At 39.1% G+C, this 23,616-nt stretch overlaps 1 protein-coding gene across 1 annotated transcript in view; it reads right to left on the bottom strand.

The window, feature by feature from the left end:
• ADGRV1 (adhesion G protein-coupled receptor V1) overlaps positions 1 to 23,616 on the bottom strand; it is a 460,423-nt gene that overhangs the window by 390,603 nt on the left and 46,204 nt on the right. Inside the window, exons 13-21 of the mRNA XM_032764111.2 lie at positions 22,678 to 22,901; positions 12,159 to 12,285; positions 11,890 to 12,075; positions 7,979 to 8,159; positions 7,084 to 7,247; positions 6,067 to 6,190; positions 5,321 to 5,587; positions 3,833 to 3,959; positions 774 to 991 (exon numbers count right to left, since the gene is read on the bottom strand). Coding sequence (XP_032620002.2) covers positions 774 to 991; positions 3,833 to 3,959; positions 5,321 to 5,587; positions 6,067 to 6,190; positions 7,084 to 7,247; positions 7,979 to 8,159; positions 11,890 to 12,075; positions 12,159 to 12,285; positions 22,678 to 22,901 — 1,618 coding nt within the window. The remainder of the gene's footprint in view (positions 1 to 773; positions 992 to 3,832; positions 3,960 to 5,320; positions 5,588 to 6,066; positions 6,191 to 7,083; positions 7,248 to 7,978; positions 8,160 to 11,889; positions 12,076 to 12,158; positions 12,286 to 22,677; positions 22,902 to 23,616) is intronic.

Genomic DNA, 23,616 nt, shown 5'->3' with positions numbered 1-23,616 from the left:
GGGGGGGGTGCCCTGGGCTGCTGGGCTGCGGCGGCGGCGCCCTGACCTCAGGGGCGCCCTGACTGGCGGCGCCCTGACCCAGGGGACACCTTGGGCTGCCGGCAGCTCAGCCCCTCCAGCAGCAGCGGCTGCAACCATTTAAAAAAATTTGGGGGGGCGCCACTTTTTGGCACCCCCAAATCTTGGCGCCCTAGGCAACCGCCTAGTTCGCCTAAATGGTTGCACCGGCCCTGTGCCCAAAGGATCATCACTTACCTCTCTATTGAGGGACTGTGCTTTAAACACATAGGTCAACATTTTTAGGAGCAATTAGCGGTTTGGGTAGAATCCATTTTGGAATGCTCAGCCCTAGAAACTTTAGAGAGGCTTCATTTTCAGAAAATGCTGAGCACCCTCCCTTTGAAAATCAGACCCCTCTAAACTAGGAACCCAAAATACTGATGTACCTCAAGTCACTAGTCACTTTGGAAAATCTTGGCCATAATGTAGTCCCACCCAAATGAGAAACCCCTAAATGGCTGCCAGACTGTTTCAAATTTATCATAAGAACAATAATTCAGGAATAGAATATCTGCACAGTACTCATGCATCTGTGTTGGATCAAGCTGTGACTAAAATAAAATAAGATGTAAAAATAAAACTTCTTGCTGGAAAGTTATAGGATAGAAATAGAAAATTCAAATGACAGAAACAGAGCTACTTCTATGAAACTTTCTATAATTAAGGTATAAAATTCTCCTTATTTTAGAAGGTATGAGATGGGGGAACAGTACCTGAAGCATTCAGCAGCTTTAATGTATAAAATTCATTGAATTCAGGAATTTTATCAGGAATGGCATGAAGAGTTACTGGCTTTGATCCTTCGCCATCCATGAACCATACAGTCCCATAGATTTCATAAAACTCTTGTCCTGGCTCCAAAGCAGAATCATTCTCAAAGAGTTGCCAGGTCAAAGAAACATTGCCAAAGTGTCCTCTCTGTCTCAGAATCCTATGCAATGAATTAGACACAGTGAGCTTTCTGGCAAATGTGTATCAACAGTCAGAGAGAGCAAAAAAAAATCTGGGTACAAGCCAGTACTATACAAGTACAATTTACAGTTCTCTAAATAATCCACAGCCATTTTAAGTATGAAGAACACCTTTCCCTACCCCGTCAAAGATCTGCACCTTCATGACTCAATTCCGCTCTCAGCTACACGACTCTACATTACATACCTTCCAAAAAAATCTGGTATGGCCTATAAGAGTGCCTGCAGTGCAATACATTTAAGCTGCATGGAAACATGCACTTGCATATCTAAGCATAGAAAGGAGCTCTGTATCCCATAAATCTGACAGTTCCAAGTCTATAAGAAGCAACCAAATTCACTGTTCTCACCCATTCTGTGTAACTGGTTTATGAGGTCCAGTTACTCACCAACATGCGAGTTAGTTTTAATTTGATGAGATCTACATGTGCATATACCACAAATCTCAGCTGAATATATATAAACACCATGAGAGTCAGTACAGACTGAACCCAGGGTCAACAGGTCCAAAACACAGGCCTCTACCACCTGAGCTAATGCAGAATGCTGTAGGTTACACAGCCACTGGGGCAAGATACTGGATGGAGTTGTGCCACATGGAGTAGACCACTGTATTATATTTAATCTTTGTAAAAGACTTTTTCATGCTGCCTTCTATGTTTGGAACAGAGTTCTATTACATGTGTACCAAGTGACCTTCAAAAATCAAATCTCTCCTTACAACCCAAGCCCAACTGTGTCTGATGGGCTACAATTTTATCTACTCCTACTCTTCTGCCTCTTTCATCAATTTTATTTAGATTATGACTTCTTCAAGATAATGACCTGTTTAAACTGTGTTTTTCATAAATCAGATACAGAAGGCTGGGGGTTTCTATTTAAAAAGAATATACACATGAGCATGGAAAATAGCTGGATGACTGTAATTTTATTCATCAAAATATTTTTCCCCACATTCAGTCACCCCATGGTAATTCTGCCATTAAACTGGTGTTACCCCACTGAAATCAAGAATTACCCCACGTTTACAACGGTGCACCTGAAAACAGCATTTGGCTCTTTTACATATTTACCTGGTGACAACATATTTTACTAAAAGACACTACAGAACACCACAAATGAAAGAAAGCAAAGCAGCTATTCATAGTGCCTTCATCAACTAAGTGCATCAGTAATATAATTAACACATTGACAATGTGCTAGCTAAACAGAGCCTCATCAAAAAGGGTGTGCTTTGCTTCCCCATCACCCTCACTCTTAATTTAAATCAACTTTCCTCACACATGGCCAAATCCAGCCCACTCATTCTGCAAATAGGATGACAAAGAAGAGATAATCATAACAGATCCAAGGTTCCCCCAGCATAAAAAGATTCCAAACACCAGGCTGCTTAATATCCAGGTGCTGCCCTTTCCTGGGATGCTATATTTATTAGACCTTTTACAAAACAATACATCACAAGGACCTTTCCACCGAGGGTCCCAGCCATGTGCTTCTGCCAAAAAATGGATCAAGTCTAAGAAAACAAAAAGTAGTATGAAAAAAATCCCCTTTCCAGATACTTAGGCTGAAGCCCTTAGTATAACCTCTTTGATTGATCTCTATGACCTCCCAGTTTTGATCTTGGGGGTCATCAGCAGCTTATATACCTCCTACTGAGCTAATTAACAGCATAACTAGGGCCACCTGCCAAGCAAACCCAACTTCTTAACCCTGATGCTTCTGTTAACATACATTCCTTGTGTGGGTACAAGAGTAATGGGTTTTATTCTCAGCTCAGGAGAGGATGTTTTCAGCCTCAAGGGGTGTCCTATCTGAAGGGCCATGTCATCCTGTAAGAGGCAGGTAAAACAAAACAAACAATGGGGGGTAACTTTTCAAAGCAAGATGCAGGGAAACAGCTAGGTAACTCCCCATGACATCAGCACCAGCTGCACAATGAAATACTGTTGCTTTAGGGCAAGGCCGCACAGGAGGGCAAGTGGGGCAATTTGCCCCAGGCCCCGGGCCCTGCAGGGGCCCCCACGAGAATATAGTATTCTATAATCTTGCAACTTTTTTTTATGGAAGGGGCCCCCGAAATTGCTTTGTCCCAGACTCCCTGGGTTAGGGCAGTGTTTCTCAAACTGGGGTTGCCACTTGTGTAGGGAAAGCCCCTGGCGGGCCGAGCCAGTTTGTTTACTTGCCCTGTCCGCAGGTCCAGGTTCACCGCTGCAGGCCAGTGGGAGCTGCTGGAAGTGGCAGCCAATATGTCCCTCAGCCCGCGCCACTTCCAGCAGCCCCCATTGGCCCAGAACAGCGAATCGTGGCCAATGGGAGCCGCGATCGGCCGGACCTGCAGATGGGGCAGGTAAACAAACCGGCCCAGCCTGCCAGGGGCTTTCCCTGCACAAGCAGCGACCCCAGTTTGAGAAACAGTGGGTTGGGGGAGGGGTTGTTGGGTTCTTTAGCATTTATTATTCTAGGTCATGTCTGCTTGATCATTCAGCTATGTCATATCTTCAGTACATGAAAAATATATAATCGGTCAACCATATCATGATTACTGACATACACACTTCATCTATCAAATGTCTGAGTGGTTTCTGTAAGCATTTTTGTTATATAAACATACTTTATAACATAACATTTGTTCCTCTAAATATTCTTCTAATTTATTTTTATTCAGATTTTGTTTAATTCAAAAGTCCCTTTTATGTAACTATTGTACGTGCAAACTTGGCATGTGGCTTAAACTGAAATACTTTCAGTGAAGCATCACAAAGTATTTCTTGGAAGGTATCGTTTTAAACTCTACTTACAAAAAAACATTAGTCTTGCCTTCTTCCACCGGCTTGTCAACAGGTTCCAAAGAGAAAATGCCATTCGGGTCATCATTCGCTTCAATGACAATGGTAGCCATCCCAGTCCTGTAGACTACGGTATCACCTAAAAGCCAAGGATTTATATGGTTTCAAATAAAAAAGGTGAAAAGCTAATGTAATGTGATTATCAATGGAGTAGTTTTCTTATCCAACTATTTTCATGCATACAGACAAAAAATTAAAGGTTCAATTCTTTACCCATATAAGCAATATTTGAGACATTTTAATATAATAGGAAATACAGAGGCAATAAATTACAATGGGCTTTATCCTGCACAGTGCAATTGTAAAGTGTTGCGTGTACAAGTGCAAGATAAAAGTAATGAGCCAGGTAGAGGAGCCTGGCCCAGAACTAGGAAAAACACTACTACTTGACTGCTATGTTATTGCTGGTTAATAGCAGGACTAATCCCAGAAAGAGGAGTGTGAGGCTGTGTCTCATTTGCATGCCAAGGATCCTACTCATTCTCACCCATCCCCAGGTATGTACATATTCTGTCCATTCCCTCCCTTTTTTTCCAACCTGTACTCTTAAGAGTGACCAAACAATTAAGAGACTTCAGACTAATTTCTACTGTGCTTAGTACTTAACTTTATTCACATCTTCTGTAGAGCCCACCCACACTTCCACTGGAGTGGAAGTTTTATTGTGCCTTTCAGGATCAAGGCCAATATGTGTAATATTTCAAAGAAACAAAACACAGTATTTTTCCATCAGGAATAAACACAGAAACATCTTATTTACTTATAAATTCCATGTTCTCTCAAGCTTTTTTAACCCCCTGCCTCCAGAATCACTTATTTTTCTTTGTTTGGTTTTGTGAGTATGTGAATGAAGATTCCCACAACACCATCTTCTTTTTTTAAACATATAAGTATTTTTATCTGAAATGAGTGCACAAGGAATATCAATGAAAGGAATAATCAATTTCAAACCATGTTATCTTGCCAAGAATTCCAGGGTTTTTTTAAGTTTCATTATTATTATTTCTTATGCCTGGCACCATTGCAGCTCATGATTTCAGAAAAATCCTCATTTATATAAATTTCTACAATAAAGAAATTCTTTAACACAATGTTTTGGTGGCCAATTCAATGGCATTTCTGATTTTCCAAATGTTAACTTTAAAGGGTTAAAAACCCATTGAGAATTACAGAATAAGGGTTTCTGCAGAAATGACATCAACAATATTAGCTGGTTTGTGAGACTTCAATCAAGCAATTCAATACAAGAGAATATAGGTATAAATCCAATAAATACTGTGCATGTTCACTTTACAGATCTGTTGACAGTCACTTTCCTACTGTGAAACTCAGCAATGAGAATGTACTATTTTATCAACTCTTTACAAGATACTGGATTTCAACAAAAACAAAATGAGAGAGGCAACAACTACTGTATTTAGAGCACATAAGTATTTTCACCTGTAGAATTAAAGAGGATGATGTAAAAAGTTTCATCTGTTTCAGGGGTATCATCTTCACTAATAAATACTGATACTTTGTGTTCTCTCTCCCCAACATCAAACACAAGGGCTTCACTCCTTCCACTGGAAATGAAATCTCCATCTTCAACTGTGGCTCTTCCATCAACTGTGGCATATAAGACGGTAATGGCTACATCAGCAGATCCATTCCTTAGGACTGTAAAGTGAGCAAAATCTCCTTCTTGAACCTTCACAACAACAGGATCTGAAATAGATAAATTATAAATTCAGCAGCGTCCTTCAAACCATCAGCTTCCTATGCTAGACATCACTGTTTAATCCTACAAAGTTAAACTGCAGAACAATTCCTCAGGGAGACAAAAGGAAAACTTGGAAAAGTTTGAGGAAACATTTTCAGCATGGGAGGATACTGACCTGGCCACCTACCTCATCTCAGCATGGAAAAATGGAATAGTGAGACACATAAAGAAAAGGCTCTAGCTAAATCAAAAAGAAACAAACAGACCAAAAAAAAAGCATCCTGGGGAAGAAAGAAAGCAAAAACTGTATCAAAATATAAAGCACTTGGGTGAAATCCTGGCTCCATTCAAATCAATGGGAGTTTTGACACTGGCTTCAATGGGACCAAGATTTCACCTTTAACATTTATCTTGTCTCAATAATAAGAACATTAACAATAGTAAATGTATTTGTAACTGCACATTCAAAGGAATGGGATCTAACCTGAAAAGTATATGGGGTCATCGTTCCTTGTGATTTGTAAAACTGCACTGGTTGTGTTTCCAACTCTGGCTCCCCCAGTGGTATTGACAAGGCTGATGGTGAACACTTCCATTTCTTCAGGTAGCTAAAGGAAGAGGTAATATGAAGTAAATCTGTTTCATGCAAACAGGAAGAAATTAAAATGAGGTAATCAAAAGCAGAGGAAGCTCTGAGGGCCAGTCCTGGTTCACTCATCCTTAGAGATGTCTATTATCCATATGCTTGTACAGAAAGAAACCACAGACCACCATAGGTCTGTAGCTTTGGAGCCCCAAATCAGGAAAGCACTCAAACCTATGTTTAAATCTCAATGCAGATAAAGGGATTTAAATCCATACTTAAGTACTTTGCTGAACTAGGGTCTTAATGCCACAGTCTATTATTTGAAAAGAGTAGGTCTGAGGTAGATTTCTAGTTCCTTCCCTGGTGAATACTGATACAGAGAAGTAATTTAGCTTCTCTGAAGTATCTTCCTTTTTCTCTTTAATTGTTCCTTTTATTTCCTTTGTGGGCCAGCAGACCCAAAAATTCTCTTTCAGTTTCCTGCTTTCCATACTTTTAAAAGAATTTCATGTTGCTTTATGTCTCTTTGACTATGTGCTACTTACTATTCAAATTCCCTCTTAAACCTCCTAATTTTTATCTTATATATTCTACTATACATCTATAGTTTGTTTCTTTCATTGGCTTCCCTAGGGCTGGACATCTGTTTTTTAAGGACCCAAACAGCCTCTCGTAACTTTCAATTTTACTATACTGGTATTTTTTGTTTAAAGGTATGTTCATCTTCTGTGACTGTTATGGTCTAGCTCCATCCTGTTTGAGGATTTTGATTTCCTCTTCTATAAACCTGTTCTTTTAATTAGCTTCTTTTAAAACAAAAATTACTGCTTTGTAAGGTTTAAAGTCATAGTGCATGTCTCTCAATGTTCTCGCACCAAAGTAAAGTAACAAACTATATTTGTCTAAAATATTTACCTCATCTGGCAATGAGTTAATGGTGATCGTTTTTGAAAACTCCTGGTTTCCAAAGAAAACTGTCCCTTGCACTGGGTAGATGTCATTGGTAGAGACTGGGTCAACAACCCAAGACACACTGACATTTCCATAGTTTCCTTGGTTTCTTACAATTCTGTAAGAAGCTGTGAAATGCAAACATCCAATATGATAAGTGTGCATCCACAAAACAATAAAAATTAAAGAGAGGCAGACTGACAAAGCCAATTCAATGAAAAAGAAGAGGAGGGGAACTAATCATTCTGGGATTCCTTTCTGGTAGAACTGTTAAAAACACAATATGTGAGACAACTACATAAAAGACAAAAAAAATCTCACATGGATCTAAGAAATAGGTACACTGAGGCATTTCCAGTTTGGGTATAACTAGAAACTGCTGAGAGCCAGGCAGCCAAATGATATGCCTTTCCTGGTGAAATAAAACCTTATCTGCAAAATACTGGCCATCTTCTGCAAAACGCTGAGCACCTTCATTGGAACTTGATGTAAGTCAGAGCCTTGCAGAAAGTTCCTCTCTGGCAACTTGCAGAACTAAGCCCTAAATGTAGAGATATAAATCTGCACAACAGGGCTCAACCTGTTTCCAGGGTCTGCACAGCTAGACCTCCTCACTTTAAGCAGATGCAGAAAACAAAAGAATAAAAGATCAAGATCACAAGTCTCACAGTGAAAAGAGTGAAAGAAAGCAAAAAAAATCCATGGTTAGTATAAGCAGACAGATGTAACAGAAGCCTCCTTCAGTACACCAATAAGTGATCTCTTTGACTGGGAAAGCAATCACTGTTCCTATAACCTCATGGTTTTAAGGGTGTTAGTATGAGTTAAACTATAATAGCTTGAACAAAACAGGAATTACCGGCATAGACTGCTTCTCCTTTACTTTCATTTATTGTTACCGCTAGTTCATCAGGGAGGAACTGAATTACTCCATGTGGATCATCATTCTTCAGAATGGTTATATTGACCCTTGTGGCAGTTCCCAACTTGCTTGTCAGTTCACTGTGGCTACTGAGTACCACAGAATAGAATTCATCCAGCTAGAATAGGAAAACTAAGTCAAAAAAAATCATATAGACTCACAACATTCATAGCATGAAAAGAATGGACCACAGTCCACCATTACCAACCTGGCAAGAAAAGTTACAGCTTTAAAAAGCAAATCAATGAGCATGTGTTTCCTGTGCTAACTTCTGCATAATGAGTAGCACCCCATTTCCATCCCTGAAAGTAGGGAATGTCATCAGCTTATATGATGTAATAAGGTCACTTACCACATCACACTTACTACATCACAGTGTACAAAGGTATGAAATGATTACATGGCAATATTCCATCAGCTATTCATTTATGGAACTATCAGTAAATAGCATGGATCTAAAGAACAAGTACATAATTAAGATCTGCATTCATTACTAGGCATAAAAGAACAAAATACCACATTTGCAAAAATGATTAAATTCATGCATTTGTATCCACAGAATTGTACTCAAGGATCATCCAGGTACTAAGCACCTGACAAATATTTGTCTTGTTTCCACCAAACTGGTTAGCAAGGCAGCTGGTTTCAATTTTATTCCCCAGCAAGCTAACAACAGGAGAGTTGAAAATGAAGGGAAGCTGTTGCCCAGCAACATTTGATGATCCCAGAAAGAAGGGAAAGCCACCTGCTCCTGACCCAATGCACTGGAGAATGAGGTGTTGCAGGCCATCTGGATACCTCCCCAGGTGACATTTTAGGTAAATAAAGTCCTATAGTATTTTGGAGAAAGAGATTTGCCACTGTAACCCAAGTTTCTGTGGGGAGGAGGTGATATTTGGATTCAGAGACCCAGATATCTCAATAAATGATCTGGAAAAAGGAGTAAACAATGAGATGGCAAAATTTGCAGATACAAAACTACCCAGGATAGTTAAGTCCCAGACAGACTGTGAAGAACTACAAAATGTGAAGAACTACAAAAGGATCTCTCAAAACTGGGTGACTGGCCAATAAAATGGTAGATTAAATTCAATGTTGATAAATGCAAAGTAATGCACATATGAAAACATAATCCCAACTAGACACATAAAAAGATGGGGTCTAAATTGGCTGTTACCACTCAAGAAAGAGATCTTGGAGTCGTTGTGGATAATTCTCCGAAAACAACCACTCAATGTGCGCAGCAGTCAAAAAAGAGAACAGAATGCTGGGAAACATTAAGAAAGGGATAGATAATAAGACAGAAAATATCATATTGCCTCTATATAAATCCATGGTATGCCCACATCTTGAATACTGTGTGCAGATGTGGTCACCCCATCTCAAAAAACTGATTGGAATTGGAAAAGGTTCAGAAAAGGGCAACGAAAATTATTATGGGTATGGAACGGCTGCTGTATGAGGAAAGATTAATAAGACTTGGGACTTTTCAGGTTGAAAAAGAGACAACTAAGGGGGGACATGATTGAGGACTATAAAATCATGACTGGTGTGGAAAAAGTAAATAAGGAAGTGTTATTTACTCCTTCTCACAACACACGAACTAAAGGTCACCAAATGAAATTAATAGGCAGCAGGTTTAAAACAAACAAAAGGAAGTATTCCTTCACACCACACACAGTCAACCTGTGGAATTCTTTGCCAGAGGATGTTATGAAGGCCAAGACTATAACAGGGTTCAAAAAAGAACTAGATACGTTCATGGAGGATAGGTCTACCAATGGCTATTAGCCAGGATGGGTGGGGATGGTGTCCCTAGCCTCTGTTTGCCAGAAGCTGGGAATGGGTGACAGGGAATGGATCACTTGATGATTACCTGTTCTATTCATTCCCTCTGGGGCACCTGGCACTGGCCACTGTCAGAAGACAAGATACTGGGCTAGATGACCTCTTCGGTCTCACCCAGTAGGCCGTTTTATGTACATATTAGACCAAACTGCAACATTCAAAACCCAAATATTGGCCCTATTTCCAATCACCTACGCAGCACTAATTAGAAAAAAAGTGTTCTCTTTAAAATGGGTCGAAGAAAAGAGGAAAACGTAACGATATCATTCAATCACATGTGTAATCGGCACCTTCTACCAAGCTTTACTATTAAATACTTATATGCACAGCTCACTGAACTTGCACTTACTTTTGGTGTGAAGGCATGTAGTGGAAAGGAACTTAGCATACTGTATAACAGGGGTCAGCCAACTTTGTCCGATGTCGGTGTCCCGGTCTTCTTTATTATCTAATTTAAGGTTTTGCGTGCCAGTAATACATTTTAACGTTTTTAGAAGGTCTCTTTCTATAAGTCTATAATATATAACTAAACTATTGTTGTATATAAAGTAAATAAGGTTTTTAAAATGTTTTAGAAGCTTCATTTAAAATTAAATTAACATGCAGAGCCCCCGGACTGGTGGCCAGGACCCAGGCAGTGTGAGTTCCACTGAAAATCATCTTGCGTGCTACCTTCGGCACACGTGCTATAGGTTGCACCCCTGGTGTATAATCATGGAGGAAGAGGGAACTTTGATCAAAGACATCAGGACAAATCCTACCCTTTCAATAAGTGTCACAGAAACTTTAATACCCATGCAAAGTGCACAGGACCCCAATTAGTACAATCTCATGCAAAACAACTTCAGGTATATGTTTGTAACATGAAGGGTGGGGAAAGTAGCTCCCTTTGATGGACACCCAGACAGACAGACAACTGTAAAATCCCTCTTGGTCTGTTCTCTGTAAAATCTCTTGAGTCTGTTCATTGCAGGAAGCGAATGAGAGACTCTAGGGAGCTTGGATGCTGGAATGGAGCAACCCATCGCCGCTCAGCTCTTCTAATAGGTCCAGGTTTGTTATAGAAGGAGGACTCTTATACAAGGACACCCTTTCTGGTCGGCACAAGGAGGACTGGCATCCTCAGAGACAGCTGATAGTTCCAACTAAGTATAGGGAAAAAGCACTTGAGCTCAGCCCATGATCACCCTAGCGGCCATGCTGGGCTGGACAAAACCAAGGACCATTTGGGGAAGTCATTCCACTGGGAGAGAATGGACAAGGACGTTTCAACCTATGTCCAGTCTTGTGAGGTGTGCCAGAGGGTGGGAAAGCCCCAAGACCAGCTCAAGGCCCCTCTCCAGCCACTCCCCATCATTAAGGTTCCATTTCAGCATGTAGCTGGGGATATTTTGGGTACTTTCCCTAAGAAGATACCCAGAGGAAAGCTGTACATACTGACTTTCATGGATTTTGCCACCTGATGGCCAGAAGTAGTAGCTGTAAGCAACACCCTTATCACCATCAAACAAATGGCCTAGTGGGAAAGTTTAATGGGACTTTGGGGGCCATGATACGTAAATTTGTGAATGAACACTCCAATGACTGGGACCTAGTGTTGCAGCAGTTGCTCTTTGCCTACAGGGCTGTACCGCATCCCCATTGGGGATTTTCACCTTTTGAACTCATTTATGGCCATGAAGTTAAGGGGCCATTACTGTTGGTAAAGCAAGCAGAGAACAGACCAAGAGGGACTTTATAGCTAACTGGCTGGCTGGGTGTCCATCAAAGGGAGCCACTCCCCCCTCCCTTCATGTATCACAATATGTGACAGTTTATAGCTCAGTCAGTCTCTCTCTATTTCTGTGTCCCTTGATAAGGAAAAGAAACACTGAAAAGAACCAACAGAAACCCATTGAAAATGTCACTAAAATCTACAAGCGGAAATCATCTGTGTCATAAACAATTGTTAAAACCATAGAATTTGTGAACACAATTGAAGTGTACAAAAATTCTTTTACCTCTGGAACCCCATCCATCCTTGTTAGCAGAGTAATTACGATCTCCCTTTCACCAGGCTTAAATTCCAAAATTCCTGTGTTTCCATAGAACTCATTGCTGTCTCTAGGCTCTACAGTGTAGCGCAGGAACTGTTTGACAAGTGTCCCCTTGGAGCGGACAATTTGTAGTTCAACAGACTCTCCTTCCTTTAAAAAGAGAATGGAAGATCAAACAGTTTCCCAGTACTCAAATATACTCTTAAGGTCAGGTGTCTACCATGAAAACTTACTTTTATAGTGTAGGGTCCTCTGGAAGAGGAAGAAAATTCAAATACTCCCCCAGGATCATCATTTTCCACAATGATCAGTTCACAACTCGTAAACCCAGATTTAAGGATCTCATTTTCCACACTGACCCTGAGAAAGGAATATAAAGAGCTATTTTGAAGTGGCAGTATTGTTTGGAAAACAAATACAGTACTATGCAAAGTATATAAATGTATCAGAGCCATGGTAAACTCTGATGGGTTTGTTTTGCATGTCTCAACCATTTTAGAGTATCAATAATTAACTGCAATGGTGACATTGATTAAACAAAGAAATCACAACAATTATATGAGAATGTTTTCATGTATTTGTTTTGGTTTGGTTTTTATATTTGGGGTTTTTTTGTTGTTGTTTTTTGCTTCTAAAATACCTTCACTTTTTGTTAAGTGTATTGTGCCTGGTTGGTCTGAATCTAACAAGGTGACGTGTCCAGAACATTCAGAGAAACAAATGAAAATACATTTGGTACAGATAAATACTTAAAAGATCAGATTTAGTGCTATGTTGTACTTTATTCCATGTGTAATAAACATCACCAAGATAGCCACACTTAATTTAGCAGTCACACATTTGGGACCCTATCCTGCTCTCATTAAAGTTAATACCAGTTTTGCCATTGACTTCAATGGGAGTAGGACTGGACTCTTGATATTATGAATGTGGTTCTCCCTTATGGCTTACCATTGGTTGGTGCAGGATGTGTGGGGTGCTATCAGGGAGATAGCTCTGGACCCAGCAGGAGTTTGTGCTTCTTCCTAGCAGCTATAACTTTTGTCATGGGTGAAAGATCTTTTATGGCCCCTACCCCAGTGCAGCACAGGCACAGGGTAGCATTGCTCTGCCATGCCCACTTCTGACATACCTCCTATTCCAAGACAGGTGGTGACTGATACACAATGGTAACTGGCACGCTTGTGCCAGCAGAGTGTTCCCTGTGATGGGAGATTTCACTGTTGGCAATTTGTGACCAGTTACTGGCCACTTTGCACTTTATTAGCGGCACCAACAGGCCAGATCTGATTACAGAATCCAGTCTTACATAATTAAGTAAAAACAGAGGAGTTCGTGGTTATATATATTTTTTAATAAGAGCTAAAGGAAAAGTTGGTCCGTGAAGTGCAAAGAAACCGAAGGAAGAATTATGCTTCCACATGTGATTCTGACCTCTTCTGTTACAAACATTACCTGTCCTCTAATAAATCAAACATCCTGTCTCCACTGAGCTTTCTTGTACTTTTCCCCCCTCACATCAGACTCTTTACAGGTGATGCTTTAAGCTTGACGGCATAAAAGACACCAGAGAAGCTAGCAATGAAGGATGCACTGTAAAGCCCTTTTGAATTTGGATAATATATAGGTCCATATACTTTCACATAATTGGATCCTTTCAGATTACTTGTTTCCAATGAAAATTAGGATCTATGTACATGATTGTCTGCATTTGTTCTATCTCTTACCCACCCTTGATCTATATTTCACAGAAAAATAAGAAAATAAACCTTCACTTGGGACCAAAATTTATCAAATGTTTGGAATTTACTGAATCACAAATTCCCAAAGCCAATTCTGGAAATCACAAAAGAATAATGCTCCTGGTTTCTGATTATTACCTATCACAGCCCATCCTAAACAAGAGAGACAGGACAGAATATAAGATGAAAACCGGCAATGATTCCTTCATTATTTAACAGGTGTCACTTGTTTGGGCTGGTTAACTATGAAAATTATTGATGTGTCAGTGGAAGAAGTTGTACTACAAAATATACGCAGGTTATTTAAAAAAGAAAATAACTCTGCTCATAAGTTATTTTAAGATATTTATAGAACACTTTTTTTGGTCAATTGTACTCAGTTCAGTGATTTAACTGAGGCAAGTTGTACTTGTGGCAATTTTAAACAACTAATCCACTGTTTCATCAAATACTCAAACATCAAACGCTGAGCCATGCATTCATAACATCTATCATTCACAGACCCTAAATAAAGCAGCATTTTCAAGCTGGTACCCCATGTCACCAAACAAAGCTGCAAAGGAAACATGCATTGCCTGAGGAGATGCAGACGGTACGCTTCTTCGGAGAGAAAGAAATGATAAAGAGGACAGAGCCTTGTCCAACCCAACCGCTTTCAAAACAAAGTGTTGATTTACTAAAGACAAAGACACAGCTCGCTGCACTTACCCAAAGTACACGACAAACCTTTTTGTCTCTACCCTGTCAATACAGAGAGAAAGAACGGGGGAGAGGGATAAAAGTGCCGTTTGCCAGAATTTCAATAATACCAATCTTAGAAGAGAAGGATAAAAAAACTAAAGCTTTTTTTTTTCTTTTCCAACAGCTAATAATGTTCACTTTATGGGAACGCTACTTGCTTAGCACTTCCCTGTTGACAAATGCCAGCAAGAGGTTCAGCAGTTTCCACTTAGGAGAGATGACCCCATGACCAATCAGTATGTCAAGACCCATTCAAGGCATTCCTTCTTACCAAGCCCTCCCGCAAGAGCTCCATGGCTGCCAAGCACTGTACATGCTCACAAACCGCAGCAGCTGAGTAAATTGTATTCAGCTCTGTTTGTAATTACTTTGTGCCTTTAAATAGACAAAAAGACTTTATTCTCAGGTCTACATGCCTCGAGAATCTGTTTTTTCATCAATCTGCCAAAATGACTATATTGGCAGATAAACATAGGGAGAGTTTGAATGAGAACACATAAAAACCCCTGCCCAACAGGAAGTTACATGAAGTCTCATTTATGACAATCTTTTGATTAGTCAAAGTACAAAAGTTACAATATATAAAAGAAAAGTATTTTCTAATCTCTTAATTCCTTCAATTTTAGTCACATATTTGTAACCAAATTATAATGATCAGCCCAGAACAGAGTGGAACTGAGGCTGAGTATGTCTCTGCTTGGCAATTTTTAACACCATATTTTTACTATGTGTTAATGGCCCCATCTTTTTATATATCATCATGCATCACAATGGTACAAACAGGCGACAGTTAGGCTGAAGGGGTGAAATCCTACTGAAGTCAATGGGGAGTTTTGCTATTGACTTCAGTGAGACCAGGATTTGCTCCTTCCTTCACAAATATACTGCAAAAGTGTTTCAGAACCAAGTATTAATATAAAGAAAATACTAGGAAAAATATTCAAGTTTGCTAAACCAAAAAAGTTAATTAACTTTTAATCTGAACAAATATAACCCACATACTTAGAAATGGCATTGTAACATCAATAGCCAACCTGTTGGTAGTATATAAACACAGGACACAAAAGAGACACCCTGACTACCAGGTAGGTTTTTAATATTATGTTCAAGCTTTTGTTAGGATTTAAATTATAATAATTTCTTAATGAGTGAATGGTCAAGCCAGACACAATATCCCTTTCAGCTGCATGGAGTTACATTGAATGAATCCACATATAACTGAGACAAAATCTCTAAGATGATGGACTGAGGAAGCTTGTCCGCATCTAGTAGCAAGTTGTAATGAACTATATGGCTAACAGCATAAAATTTGAAGAGGGCAACTACAATGAAAGAGGCAAAGAATACCATGAGGCTTACAACCTGAAATAAAAAACTGGGTGTTCTTACAAATTAATATCAGAGAGGTTGCTTCTGCTCCCATTGAAGTCAAAGAGAGGTTTGCCATCAACTTCAATCAAAGGAAGACTGGGTCCTTATATTTAAAAAATATATATGCACTGTATCCAGGCTAATGAGGATAATACAACTGCTTTGACATGATGTATTTTCCTAGATTTATTTGTATATTTTTTCTGAAAAAAAAAAACACTTATGAAAAAAATAAAATATTAAATAGAAACAATGAGGATTAGATTTCATAACTTTTGCTCACACAGAGCACTGAAGTAAATGGGGTCACTCACAGAGTAAGTATGCTGGTCCTGAATATACGCAACCTGTGTTATGCTGATATTAAAAGAATTATCAAATACATTAGTCACTAAGAGATAAAAAAAAAAAAATTAGTGTTGTGAATTTGAAATTTAGATCCAAACATTCACATTAGAGAACTCATGTGGCTTTACTTTTATGATATATTTTCTTGGGAAAATGAGCCTGATCCTGCTAATTTTCATTTTCTAGTACTGCATATTAATGAATATACTTTACTGATTTAGGCCCCAATTCTGTAAACTTGTGTGTATGCGCTTAACTTTAATCACAAAAGTAGTCCTTTTGATTCAATGGGACTATTCACTTGTAGCAGTGAACTAGGGACCTAATCCAGAAGAGCAAATGCCATGCCTATGCCCAGGCATATGCCTGTAACAGTCTGTTTCCGTGCACTGTCTAGTGCATATTGAGGATTTACATTATGGAAGTAGATATTCCAACTGCTGCAGTGAGTTGCACATGATCTTAGTCCTTCCCCATTCCCTGTGAATAGTGGGCCGAATCCTCAACTGCTCTTGAGCAGTTCTAAGGAAACCTGGGGCTGGAACAAATGTTGCTTTTTATTATCTGATCATGGTGACAAACACTGATTTATCCCCTGATGAGCGGATTCGTTTTACACTTCTCTTACTATGCCCACAGCTAAAGGCATACACTGGCAGCACTGTCATGATGCCTCATCAGAACATATTGACGCATATGTCAAAGATTTTAGTTTTGTTTTCTCCAAGCAAAAGTTATGGGGAAAAAGCTGTCAATCTTAAAATTTCACTATAAAATGCTTGATTATTAGGAAGATCACATTTGATCTGATCTCATTTAAGTTTGTAAAAGAAACCATCAGAGGAGCGAAGTTCTGGAACAGCCTCCCAAGGGGAGTACTGAGGGCAAAAACACTAACTAGCTTCAAGACTGAGCTTGATAAATGTATACAGGGAATGGTATGATGAGACTGTCTACAACAGCAGGTAGCCATCTGCGCCTGCTAGTACCAAATATCTCCAATGGCCGGTGATGGAACACTGGATGGGGAGGGCTCTGAGTAACCACAGAGAATTATTTCCTGGTGTCTGTCTGTTGGGTCTAGCTGAAATGCTCCAGGTCCAACTGATCACCATATTTAGGGTCAGGAAGAAATTTTCCCCAGGTCATATTGGCAGAGACCCTAAGGGGATTTTGCGTTCCTCTGCAGCATAGGGCCTGGGTCACTTGCAGGTTTAAACTGCATAAAATCGTGGATTCTCTGTAACTCGAAATCTTTAAATCACAATTTGAGGACTTCAATAATTCAACCAGAGGTTATGGGTCTATTACACTAGTGGGTGGGCGAGGGTTTGTGCTTGCAATGTGCAGGACATCAGACTAGACAATCATGATGGTGCCTTCTCACCTTAATATCTATAAGTTTATGAGAAAAAGTATAAAATGCTTCCTTCTTGAAAACCAAATATGCAATCTCTGATACTTTTGTAACAAACAGACTTTTAAAAAATATTGTCCTCTAAATGCCTCTTACAATTTACACCAGATTCACAAGGTTTCTTGCATATTCTTTTCAATTAGCTGGTATTGAACACTGTCAAAGAGGATGTTGGATTAAATGGACCTTGGATTTGATCCAATATGGAAATTTCTGTGTATTTATAAACTATTTCCATTTTAAATTAAAAAAAAAAAACTAACGGAGAAACTTAACATAGTTGAGGTTCAAAGATTTTGAACAGCAAATAAGACTTTCAGCAAAAACATGAGTTCCGTGGGCTTTGAAATTTGCCTGGAAAACAGAACTGTCAGTGAATTTGTTTATTTTTTTCATTAAAACCATGCTTCATTAAACACATTTAGTTCAGAGCAAGGGATTCAGGCAAGGTAAACTTCAAATTGCTACGGAATGTTGTTTGATTACTCTGCTTCCTAGGTTTGCATTCAATGCTCATTCCTCTTTAATTTTGGGGCGGATTATCCACTGATTTAATTAGTGCCAAGACCTAGCTTTAAAGAAAAGTATTAAAGTAGGATTTGGCACAGTACAAATTCCACTGAGTTTCTCATCAGAGAGGACACTTCTGCCTAGGGTTTAATCCAAAAATATATTTGATTCTCTGGAGATTGTTTTAGTTTTCACTTATTTTTCTATTAATGACAGATGAAATTCAGTGTTGTTGTCTTGAATGGTAATCAAAATTAGCACTCACTCCAATATTCTATTCCTTTTTTTCAAGAAGTCTGATAAATCTCTGAAGACAAGACCAGCTAAATTTTTACAGTGAAAGTTAGGTAGTTTAACATGAAAAGTTTTTGAACAATACACATCCCTGTATTAGAACACCAGCTGTCTTGGAAGAGAAGTTGAAAGCATAGTGAAGTCAAAACATTGAGTAAGGAGAAAATATTATAGTTTGTGCTGGTGTTTCTTTGAACCTCAGTGCAGAGGGCATCTCACAACATACAAGCCACAACTGAGCACTGCAATTAAGGAACTTAATCAACCTGAGAGGCCTTCAATGGGCTCTGTGCAATTAGCTGAATTTCCACCATTGACTAATTTCTATTGCACTGAAAATCATCAGACACTTCACACTGAAAGGTCACAAACTTACAGTCTGTAACTGCAATGTTTAAACCTCTTCCTTATAACTCTGAATGTAAACATTTTCTGAATATACTTACAGCCAGATTTGTAGCAGATGTAAATTGAGATAGCTCCACCGAAGTCAATGGAACTATGGAGATTTACACCAGCTGAAGATCTGGGCCATTGTACATCCACAGCCTTGTTCTAGTTTCCCAAATTACATCAGATATGATTTCAAAAAAAGTGTGAACTAGCACTTTAGGACTTCTAAGCACTTTAGGACTTCTATTTTCCATCTGTAGTTGGCAAGAAGACAAGGATTTTTTCTTCCTCATGTAGCTTTCACCACAGTGATCTAGGTTTATTTATGTTTTGGTCTGGATTCTGCCTGAATTACTGCCTGGCACTCAACATGAGGCTACACCCAAAATAATCCACTCAGAATCTTCACCAGGTGCAGTATATGGTTGCCTCTTCATCAATCAGTTCTCTTAAAGTGCACAATATAACCGTCCTTCATAATTTGTATTGGCCTTCAATTTGTTTCTGGATGAAATCTGGGGTTTTATTTTTTTTCCTATGAAGTGATTGCTTCATGTATGGCTTCCTACAATATTGTCCCAATATTGTCTCTTCCGAACTGTGGTAGTCACAATCAGCTGACATGGGTAAACTAGCAGTGCCATAATTTAAACAGGAAGGGCCTGGAGGAAAGGTTCTCACAGAGAAGGATCCCCAACACTGAAGCTGAATTCTGTCCCACTTGATTTCACGGAGCCCAGATTTGTTTAACTCAGGAAATATAGTCAGGCCTACCTATTAACTGAGGCTTCCCCTGAAGGGTGGTGGTTTTTAACAGAGAACAGGAGAGCAAGGAGAGGGAAAATGTATTTATGATGGCTTAAGAGTTTCTTTGTAAATATGGATGTAGTTAAATCTTTAATGTTTTGTAAAAATGTAACCTGAATAGAGTTAGACACATTAACTAAATTTCAGTAAGTAACATACAATCTTCATTAGAGCTCACAACAGCATATTTTATCTATAGTGTTACTAAATGCATGTTTGTGTGTGTGGATATAGATATATAGTTTTATTAAAGCTACCATAGCCCATACATTTGATTTTCACCTTGATTGATGCTGCAGTATAAAGTACAGCACAAACACTTATCCAGTATGCAGTCTCTTTGTGTTGATTCTAATTCATTACTGTTGAGAGGTGCTGGGTTGCCAGCCCTGGAAACTGAAGTCTTCTGTTCCCCACAAAATAGAAATCATGCAGACAGCAGCAGTGCAAGCTTTCACACATCACCCTGCCATTATCCTTCGCCTGTGATTTGGAAGAGCCATTTCTAACATAAAGAGGTGGTCTCCATGTTCATTCCATTCTTGGCTTTGGCTAGCACTAGAACTGCCAAATTTCAGCCACAGGCCTTGGGGAGATTAACTCGCTGCTAGACGGAGACTGTACAGGTCCACAGAAAAATTTGGATTTTATCTCCTGCTTGGTTTTCTCTGCTTCTTCACCTCTGACCTTGCCAACAGCAGCTTGGGAAATCTGGTTAGTGTTGGCACACCCTTTACCCCATCACTGTCCAGATCAGTACTCCCTGCTGCCCCTGAAATGCACAGCCACAGAAGAAGAATGGTTATATTTGTTAAACTGCATAGTGCCCTATTCAATTCCTCATTGTGGCCATAATTTTCAAGTCACAATGTGTGTGGGGTGGGGGGATTGATCAGAGTGATCAGAGGGAGGGAATAGACTTGTAGCATGTAACACATTGCTGAAAGGATTGGGGAAGTCCTTGTGTGCTGTCTCTGGCTTCCATCAATCTTATCTGTTTCTTCTTCCTCCCATGTGCTTCCTCCTCATCCTCCATTGATTCTCTTCACCCTATCTTGCTACATCATTTCCCCAAATCCTTAGTTGCTTCTTCTGTCCTCAATCTCCTGCAGTCTCTGCCCAGAATTTCTGCTGGCAGGTAATCTCCTTTTCCTCAGGTACCATACTAACGTAAAAATGGTTCTGATGTAATTTTAAAAAATTTTCTGTAAATTTGTGTCTTATTTGTTGCTCTTCAAATTCTTTTTTGGCTTGTCTAATTATACTTTTACACTTGACTTGCCAGAATTTATGTTCCTTCCTATTTTCCTCAGTAAGATCTGACTTCCACTTTTTAAGGGATGTCTTTTTGTTTCTAACCACCCCTTTTACTCTGTTGAATAGCTGTGGTAGCACTTTTTAGTCTTTTACTGTTTTTTTATTATTATTATTTTTATTTGGGGTATACATATAGTTTGAGCTTCCATTACAGTGTTTTTAGAAAATTTCCATGCATCTTGCACGCATTTCATTCTTGACTGTTCCTTTTAATTTCCATTTAACTAGCCTCCTCACTTCTGTGTAGTTCCTCTTTTTGAAGTTAAATGCTACTGTAGTGCATTCCTTTTGTATTTCCATCCCTACAATTATATTAAATTTAATTATACTATGGTTGCTATTACCAAGCAGTTCAGCTTCACTGACCTCTGTGCACCACTTATGACTAAACCAGACCCATCTAGAACCACCCACAGAAAGAAAAGCAGAGAAGCGAGGGAAATATTCCTCCTGTACTTGTCTCTTCAGTGGGTCTATGTCTTTTATGTAATCAGTAGCCAGTGGAGAACACACGGAGCTCTCAGAGAAGCATCCAGCAAAGTTTCTGCAAGGCAGGCCCAACAATGATTTATTTTGTAGCATATGATAAACTGTCTTCATGAATGCTGACCTTGTATAGATCAGCAGGAACTTGAGGTTCTGGTGTTTCTCTTCACCTGTTGTATGCTTGTGTGAAATGATTGCATTTGATTATTCAGCTTTCTGGGAGCTAGTGTGCATTCCTTGCAAGTGTTTCTTCCAGATAAGACACCGATTGGGAAGAGCAAATGTTGGGCGCTAGCTGCAGCTGTCGTTGATGAAGATCTCGGGTACCAGATGCCCAGCGTACAGCAAATACGCTCATCTGTTGTGCTGAAAGGAGGGGCACAGCTGGAAAGTTCTGTCCCAGACTACTGGGAGGTGAAACAGGAAATGGGAAGCATGATACATATGTTTAGGGACTCTTATTAGGCTATTTGGGAACAGGGAAGGGGTGTAAACCATGTTCTGAGGTGGTACTAAGAGCTGGAATGGGGCTAGTCTGTCTAGTGAATTCTGCACTAACTGAAGCGTGCATGCATGTGGCAGCAAGATGCATTACAGTGTGGAGGTTCAAAGGCATGGAGAACTGTTCATCAGTGAAGAGAGATTACAAACTCCAAACCAGATGATTGTGAAAAAAGGGACTCCAGGCCACTGCTGTCACCTGAAAACCCATGAGCTGTGATAGAGTTAGTCAAATACCCAAGAATGAGAACTATCATAAAAGAGAGTGACCACATATCTTCAATGGGAGCAGCAAACATAACCCCCATCAAGGAAAATAGCATTATGTGGACTGTAGCAAGTATTGTATGATTTACAATTCTAATTCCTTTGTGTTAGCTCACAGAGTGTTGACCTCAGTGGAAATCATCATTAAGAGCTAGAACCAAAAGTTTCATGAACTGTGAAACTGTTCATGCTACATGTCGATAGCACTTCTGGATACCTTGGCATTTTTAGAAGTGGATTAGTACATGCATATTTTCACAGAAATATAATGAGAGATCAGAGTTGAAATGTGAACTTAGTAGTCTAACAAGGTCTTCAAAACCATATTTCTGCCATAGCAAATATGAAATCAGCTCACTAGCTAGCAAGGAGAACATACATTCCCATGTTACCCTCCAGGGAAAACAGAAACCATCCACAACACTGGTCTAGGGTACACTATTCCATCAGGCTTCTCCCAACACACTGCATGAATTGTGTGATAGTAATCTGATTCTGTTCACTACATATGAAATGAAAGGTATTTCATTTTCTCTTCATAGGATTTGGATGCAATACCTGTCCAAGGTTAATGTCACAGTTTCATTCATTTCAGGGATATCATCAGCTTTGACAGTAATGTTGATGGTAGTATCACTTTGTCCAGATAAAAACAAAACAGAGCCATTAAAAGGATTTAGATCATCATATGTTACTGCTTTTGGATTGAGGCCAGAAGGTTTCAAACTCCAAAACACAGTGGCTTGTCCATCAGTCCCATCTCGATGCAGAGCAATGGAAACCTAGAAAACAACATGGCAATCTGTGACTTTAAAAACAACAGATTAATTTTTTTTTAAAAATCAACTGCACCCTAACAACCTACTAAATGGACAGTGTGCATGTTGGTATGGACAGGCTGATTCTCCTTTCACTTACATCAGTGAATATCAGAATTAACACCATGGAAATCAATGGAGTTACATCAATGAAATACTGTGAAAATGTGCATTTCATGTATTCATTTGACTCACTTATACAATCATATATGTTTAGATTAATAAAGAGATAAAACAAGATGTTTACAACTTAATTCATATGACAATTTAGTAAGAAGCCACAAGGGTAATAAGTTTTGTGTGACTGAATTGCCAATGCTCATCTCTTCAAGAAGAGAAATTGGTTTTAAAGGTAATTACTACATATTTACTTTCATTATTTTAGCACCATCTCATCAACTAATTGTTTAAACTAATTATCAGAGTTTTAATTGGAGTTTGAAAAAGACAGCCTGCCAACAAAGCTGTCCAAATTCAGGAACCGTGGGAAGACTGGCACTGAGATAATGGTGAAAGAAAATGAGAGTGTGAAAAAAAAATAGTATTTCCTGATTGATATTAGAATACACAGAAGAGTCTTAGTGCACTTGAAAAAGATTCTTTTGGGCTCACAAACTTTATATTTTTAATGTTTGGAAAATACTGTGTCTGGGTGGCAAAATGACATGTTTTATTTATC

The sequence above is a fragment of the Chelonoidis abingdonii genome, chromosome 6 (genome assembly GCF_003597395.2).
Source record: "Chelonoidis abingdonii isolate Lonesome George chromosome 6, CheloAbing_2.0, whole genome shotgun sequence".
Lineage (NCBI taxonomy): Eukaryota > Metazoa > Chordata > Testudines > Testudinidae > Chelonoidis > Chelonoidis abingdonii.
The sequence above is the reverse complement of the archived record's forward strand: the minus strand, read 5'-3'. Positions and strand labels throughout refer to the sequence as shown.